General features: G+C 49.7%; 1 protein-coding gene across 4 annotated transcripts; it reads right to left on the bottom strand.

Moving 5' to 3' along the window:
• Positions 1–304: 304 nt before the first annotated feature.
• Positions 305–4045, bottom strand: LOC119337568 (disease resistance protein RGA2-like). Of its 4 annotated transcripts, XR_005163395.1 has the most exons (5): positions 3584–4045; positions 1194–3048; positions 981–1105; positions 692–899; positions 305–594 (listed from the first exon to the last, which is right to left on the bottom strand). XR_005163395.1 is itself a non-coding variant. In XM_037609730.1 (2 exons), exons 1-2 carry the CDS (start codon positions 2956–2958, stop codon positions 581–583), a joined length of 1779 nt encoding a protein of 592 aa, XP_037465627.1. In that variant the 5' UTR covers positions 2959–4045; the 3' UTR covers positions 305–580. The 4 variants fall into 4 exon arrangements, 1 of the variants encoding a protein (XP_037465627.1); XR_005163394.1 differs by having other exon boundaries at positions 1194–4045; XR_005163396.1 differs by having other exon boundaries at positions 692–851; positions 1194–4045.
• Positions 4046–7244: the final 3199 nt, after the last annotated feature.

Below are 7244 nucleotides of genomic sequence, written 5' to 3'. Positions count from 1 at the left end.
TGCTATGGAGCTTCAGTATACTAGAGGTACAAATTATGTGTGTGTCAGCCAATTGCAGTGTTCCTCCTCAAATAAGCACAAGCTCGCAAGGATATGTGGGCTTCGTTTCTCTCAGAACCAAGGGACAATTTGCAAATCTGTAGTCAAATAAAAATTCGTACTAACATCTACGCGTCGAGAAAATGGATCAAGACATATCTGCCACCACTGACACACATGTAGAGATTTTGTTGGCAAAGCGATGACGATCAAAGCATGGTCTAGTTCTGATTGTTGCATCTACTTTCAGGCAACACTCGCCACATATGCCCTGATGACGGACTTCTGACTTTGCTTCCATGTTGTGGAAGCTTTCAGTAATACCAACCTGCAGGTACAATTATCGAGTCTGAATACCAATTTTGCTGACGATTACAGACAAAGATGATGGAAGCATTTTGTCATAACAAGACCCGAAGGTCTACTAAGTCTACTAAGTCTACTAAGTCTACTTCCACACTACAGTCATCACATGCCGTGGTGATGAGTTCTGACTTTGCTTGACGTTCATGGCATTGGTTCCTTCATTTTGTGGATGCTTTCAGAGATGCCAACCTGCAGGTACGTCGATTGATCACATTAGGTTTACATTGTACTACCTGAATATTGTCAGCATATGATCAACCCAATTTCAATTTGTAGGGAGATTTACCAGGGCACACATTCATAGGATTTGCTTCACAGCTTGGATTTTACTACATCACAACACTAACATACAGAGCTTCGACGTATTTCAACTATTCCAACTTGAAATGGTTGATATACCCCGCAAAAGAAAAACTTGAAATGGTTCATAAATTATCATTGGCAACCTGCGGTAAGCCACAATTGCACAAAATTAACGTCTCCAGCTGGAACATCTGCTGACATAAAGACGGCTAACATATTAACACTAGGCAGTAGCAGGAAGTACTAGACGTGTCATTGGATTGCAGATTTACCTCTTTATGCTAATTTTGGTGATTCTTGAGATATACTTGTCCAAAAATGGGAGATACTTGTCCAAATAATGTGTAAATAATGTGGCAATGGATCGAAGATCAAAAGATTTTGGAATCAGCAAATCCTAAAAATGGAAAAAAAAGTAACCTGTTGAGAGTTACTTATATTATTATACAGTATGCACCAAGGAAAGTTGGTTAAACCATACGCACCTCCGTTATCCTCAGACCCAGAGTCAGACTTGGAGTGAGCACAGGAGGGGAGGAGCCTTCTTAAAAACTTCTTTCCGCTGGTTTCTGCTTCTGGTACTATAATTGTGGATTCTGCTTTTGCTTCTGGAGCTCCAGTTCTGAATCCCAATTTAACTGGGATATGGACCAGGTGGTGGAAATACTCCATGCCTTCTCTGCATCGTCTTTGCAACTTGGGGCAGCCCGCTATGCGTAGGTTGTCAAGGGCTGGTAACCGCTCAAGGAGATCATTTGGGAATTCCTCTACCGCTGGACAAGCTTTGATCGCCGATTCCCGGAGAGAAGTGAGGCCATCCATCCCATCAGGCAACCTTTTCAGGCTGCTGCAGCTATGCAGCCGTAGCTCCCTCAGCTTTGCCAGATCTCCAAGGTTCGAAGGCAGCGCCACCAAACATTGGAAACCTTGAATCCACAAAACTTCAAGGATTGCGGGCAACCTCGGAAAACACTCCATCTGCGACAGCGGAAGGGTCTCGTTGGATAATGAAGCCTTCCCCTCCAGGATTGAGCTGATTGCAGGAATGTGAGCAACCCTCAGGTCTTTGAGAACGGGGCTCAGTGGAAAACTTGCAACCTTAGGGCAGCTGCTGATTTCTAGCTTCTCAAGCACCGGGAATATTACTGAGCTATCAATAGCCACACCCGCACTATTTTCTGCCCATCCCTCTAGACTAGATAGCTTTCGCAAGGCCATCGCCTTCAACTTTGGGAAAATTTGTAGAGGGGTACTGCATCCTCCACCTTCTATGCAAAGGTTATCACACAATGTCTTCAGTTTACCCATATTGTGCAAGTGTAAGTACTCTGAGGGTGAGAGCCATACTACAGGTATATTCTTACACCTTGTCCAGTTGGAAATGGCGAGTTTTCTTAAGTACTGAAACATCTGATGGTCTCTCATCCATCGTGGTACTTCTGGGCCACCATATCCATACAACTCAAAAGATTGGATCTTGCTATGAGGTTCTAGATGCTGGAACACTTCTTCCTCATTACATGCCTCATTTTCAGTCCTGTCAAATCTTTCAAGGCCCCAACAGAACAACAACTCACTCAGATTTTGCTTCTGCTGGAGATTGGCTTCTTTTGCGTGCTTTACACTCTTTATTTTCCTCAAGTTGTACAATTCCATCCTATTGCAAAGGTGTCTCAAATCTTTGAGTTCCTCAATACCACAACCCTCTCTACTATCCACAACAAATCTTGTTAGTGTGCGAAGGTGGTTCAGCTGGCCAATGTTTCGAGGCATCCGCTCCAACTTGTCACATTCATAAAGATAAAGATGTATGAGCTTTCTCAGGCTTATCATCATGTCTTCTGGTAACTGCTGTAGCTTAGTGCAATAATTCAGGCTCAACGTTTGCAGGTTATACAATAGGCATACTGAATCTAGCAATCTAGCATTGATGTCACAATTGGAGAGGTCAAGATACCGCAAATGTTTTGCATTTGCGAAACTGAAACTGGTGTGAAACAAACCGTGCCAATGCAATGCTCGTAATGATGCATGTGACAGCCGTTTAAAGTCTTGGTACATCAATGAAGGAGCAAACAAAGTGCGGGGAGATGTGTTGCCATCGAACAAACCATAGATCCTTTTCAAATTATCCGTTGATATTTGCAGGTGGTGGACATTTTTTACCAATGCTTTATGTTCAATCAATTCTTCTATGGTGGCACATTCATTGCTAACATCTCTGGAAAAATCATGCATTAAGTCATGCATTTTACATACTGTGCTTGTCCTTCAAACAGGAAGATGCACATGGCTGGTAAATTAGAATTGACTTGACTGCTGCGGCTACCAGGAAGATGCCTGCTAAATGTGGACGCAAAAGTAAATAATGGGAGGCGCTCCTATGTGTCAAGTCTTTTTTAACTTTCTTAAAAATAAGAAAGAAAAATAAATCTGCGTGCAATAGGTCCTATTCCGTGTTTGCAAAATGATTCTTTCCTGCAAAGTTTGTACTAATTTCTTCATCAAAATTGTCAGCCGGTAACTTAGATGTGATTAGATCAATACATCAGACACCCCCTAATGATGCGTTCAGTCAATTCAACAGTACTAACATGTCAACGCATCGGAGAGGGAAATACTACAATGCCACTGAATTTTTGGAAACAGCAGGGTGCATCAATCAGTCGATACATCAGATCAACTGAATTTTGGACAGCATCAATCGTTCAATACATGAGAGCAACTGAATTTTGGATATCATCAATAGATCAATACATCAGAGCAACTGGATTTTTTACAGCAACCGCATTTTGGACCACTCTATATACATCAGGATCATATATCAACAGAGAGGAAAAGGGAAAAGATGGGGGATGGTCGATGGTGCGCTCACCTTGCTCGCCGCCGTCGATTGGAACGTCGTCGAACGGCTTTGCGTGAGTGCGTGTGATTGACCGCGTAGGTGCCGCCATGCCCGTGCCGGTGAGTGCCGCACTGGTGGTCGGTGGAGGGCCTGGAGGTGAGCCTCGGATGGGAAGAGGGGAAGGGAGGGAGACGGGAGATGGGAGCCTTGCCTGCTCGTCCTCGGTGCGCTCGACGAGGAACGAGGAGAGCCACGACCGGCGGCGAGGCCCGTCGGAGCCGAGCCCGACGCGTCCTGCTCGCTTCGGGGGTTTCTGGGCGTGGCAAGGAGGCAGGAGGGACACGATGAGAGGGCCGACTACGGTATGGGAGAAAGCGGCGACTGGTGCGGAGACGGCGGCGATTGGCGCGGAGAGGACGGCAGCAGGATGGGGGCGGGGGCGGCGGCGGCGACAGAAGAGCGAGTCACGTCCTCTCGTCTGGCCTCAGTCAAGCAGCGCCTGGAATGGTCCGCGGGCATTGAGCGTTTTTTTCTCTTTTGCTTTTTTCACATTTTTTGCTTTATTTATTTTACCTTTGCTTAGTAGTATTTCGTGTTAACGTGTTGTACTTGTACTGTAATTCTTATACTAGCTGTTGTACCTTGACTAGCAGTTGTACTTATTGTTATACCATCCCTAGTCTTCAGGATCGCTAACAACTCTCCCGTCATGGCCTGCGTGCCTCTTCTTACGGGAGACGTTGAGCTCTCTCAGCTATATATGTAACCTGTAACTCCTTCTGTAATTGCAATATACAACAGCACAGTGATTACTATCTCTCTAGCTTGGTATCAGAGCCAAGAGGTCTTGAGTTCAAGACCCGGCTGGCGTAATTAAATTGCAGCCCACTTTCGGTCCACGTTTAGGCCTGAGGGAGCCACACATGAGGGGGAGTGTTGACGTATAATGTGCTGCCTAGTCTCTTCCATTATATAGGTCTTTTGGTTGCATTGGCTAGAGCATGCACTTCTACATGGTATCAGTTTCCCATGACCTTCGAGGACATCTTCGGCGATCTCCCCGCCGCCGCCGCCTCTCCTCAGTCCTCTCCCCCTGGGTCCTCTCCTACCCTCTCCGCCACCACTCCCGCTGCCACCTCTGCCCTCTCCACCATGATCACACCTCCTGCTGATCCCTACCTTCTCAATTTCCATCAAGATCACACTCCAACCACATCAAATTCAAACTTGACCCTAGTGAAAACAACTACATCAAGTGGCGGACGTTTTTCAACCGCGTCCTCCTGCAGCATCGTGTCCAGGACCACGTCCTGCATCCGCCCCAGCCCATCCTGATGCCACTTGGCTCGCCATCGATCAGCGGCTCATTCTCTGGATCCTTTTCACCCTGGCCGACCCCCTTCTCGAGCTCATCATGGGCGGCGCGGCTGACGCCTACACGGCCTGGACTCACATCCGGGACTACTTCCAGGACAACCAGGGTGCCCAGTACCTGCATCTCACTCGCCAGTTTCGCACTCTTCAGCAGGGCGACCTCACGGTCTCGGAGTACGCGCGGCGCCTCAAGGCCCTCGCTGATGGCCTCGCGGACACTGGCCACCCCGTCATCGACCACGACCTCACGATGCAACTCCTGCATGGCCTCGCCGCCCGCTTCGACACCATCTGCACCACCTTGGTGATACGGACCCGCTGCCTCCCTTCGCCGTCACGCGCTCTCGGTTGGATCTCGCGGAGTACAACCTCAACCTTCGCGCGGCCGAGGCGGGTTCCGCGGCCCTCACCGTCACTGGAGGTTCCGGCTGCAACTCCGACCGCGGCGATCGCGGTGACCGTGGCGACCGCTCGGATCACGGCGATCGCGCTCCCTCCTCTGGCCGCGGCTCTGGTGGCGCTAGCGGCAAAGGTGGTGGTGATCGTAGCCGTGGCCGTGGTCGCAACGGTGGTCGTGGCCATGGCGGCCGCTCCGACTTTGGTGGGCGGGTCCCTCCGCCGCAACACCAGTCGCCGTGGACAGGCTACTTCGCTCCCTTCGGCATGGCCCTGCTGGCTCCCCGCCCCGGCTGGGTTCCTCCCAATGCTGCAGGCGTCCTCGGTCCGCGCCCGGGCGACCACTCCCAGGCCTACCCGCTGATGTACTCTGGCCCGGCCCCGCCCTCCTTGCCGCACCCGGGTCTTTCGTCGCTCTCGCTCGGCGCTCCTGGATGGGATCACGCCGCGCTGCTCCATCAGGCCTACAACCAGCACAGTCTACCCCAACAGAGTGCGGACTGGATCCTCGACTCCGGCGCGGCCACACACGTCACGGGTAACGCAGGTAAACTCTCCATGTTTCGTCCTTTCCCAAAGCATAGTTCTTCCAGCATTATCGTCGGCAACGGTGATCATTTACCCATCATTGGCATCGGCTCCACCACTCTCCCTCCCACCAATATCTCTCTCAATGATGTAGTTGTCTATCCTTCCATCGTTCAAGACCTAATTTCTGTTCGTAAATTATCTTCTGACAATCAAGTTTCTATTGCATTTAACCCTGATGGTTTTTTCTGTGAAGGCCCTTCAAACCAAGACTCCCCTCATGAAGTCTAGTAGTCCCGGTCCTCTCTACCCATTTTATGGCAAGCAACAATATGGCGGCACTGCTTTCTCCATTACTTCCGGTGATCTATGGCACCATCGTCTTGGCCATCCGGGCAAGACCTCCTTAGCATCTCTTTCTCACACTTTTCTTCCCGATTGTAATAATGCTACTAGATCACCTTGTACGGCAGCCTCGTTTATCTTTTCCCTCTTCCAATAATTGTACTAGTGCTCCTTTCTAGCTTATTCACTGTGATCTATGGACGTCTCCGGTTACGAGTTTTTCTGGCTATAACTATTACCTTATTGTGCTTGACTATGTTTCGCATTACTCATGGTCGTTTCCCTTGCGCCAAAAATCCGAAACATCACCCACCCTCCAACGTTTCTTTACCTACATACTTACCCAATTTCACACCCTTATTAAGTGCATGCAATGTGACAACGGCGGCGAATTCATCAACACATCCCTTCGTACTTTCTTCTCCACTCACGGCATCACCTATCGTCTCTCCTGCCCCCACACTTCTCCCCAAAATGGTAAGGCCGAGCGTATGATCCGCACTACTAACGACGTCCTTCGCACGCTTCTAATCCATGCTTCTCTCCCCCCACCTTTTTGGGTCGAGGCTCTGCACACTGCCACCCACCTACTCAATCGCCGCCCGTCCACCACCACCACTCCCCACACCCCTTACTTTCTCCTCACCGGCGTTCAACCCCGCTACGATCATCTTCGTGTTTTTGGGTTCCTATGTTATCCCAACCTTTACGCCACTAGTCCTCACAAGTTAGCCCCTCGCTCCACTCGTTGTGTTTTTCTTGGTTATCCCTTAGAGCACAAAGGCTACCGATGCTTTGATCTCACCTCCCGGCGAGTCATCATTTCTAGGCATGTCATTTTTGATGAAACAACCTTTCCCTACACACCGCCCTCACCAGCGACCACAGGCTCCCCTTCCGCACCCGATCCTACCGTAGATCACCTGCCCCAGCGGGCAATCCACTCTGGGATCCTACCCCCACCTACCTCGGCAGCCAGCGGTCCCATGCAATCCATCTCGCCAGCCGCGCCACCCAATCCCACACCTTCCGTGCCCCACCACCACCC

Source organism: Triticum dicoccoides, chromosome 7B, assembly GCF_002162155.2.
Source record: "Triticum dicoccoides isolate Atlit2015 ecotype Zavitan chromosome 7B, WEW_v2.0, whole genome shotgun sequence".
Classification (NCBI taxonomy): domain Eukaryota; kingdom Viridiplantae; phylum Streptophyta; class Magnoliopsida; order Poales; family Poaceae; genus Triticum; species Triticum dicoccoides.
Note: the sequence above shows the minus strand (reverse complement) of the source record. Positions and strands in the feature narration are given on the sequence as shown.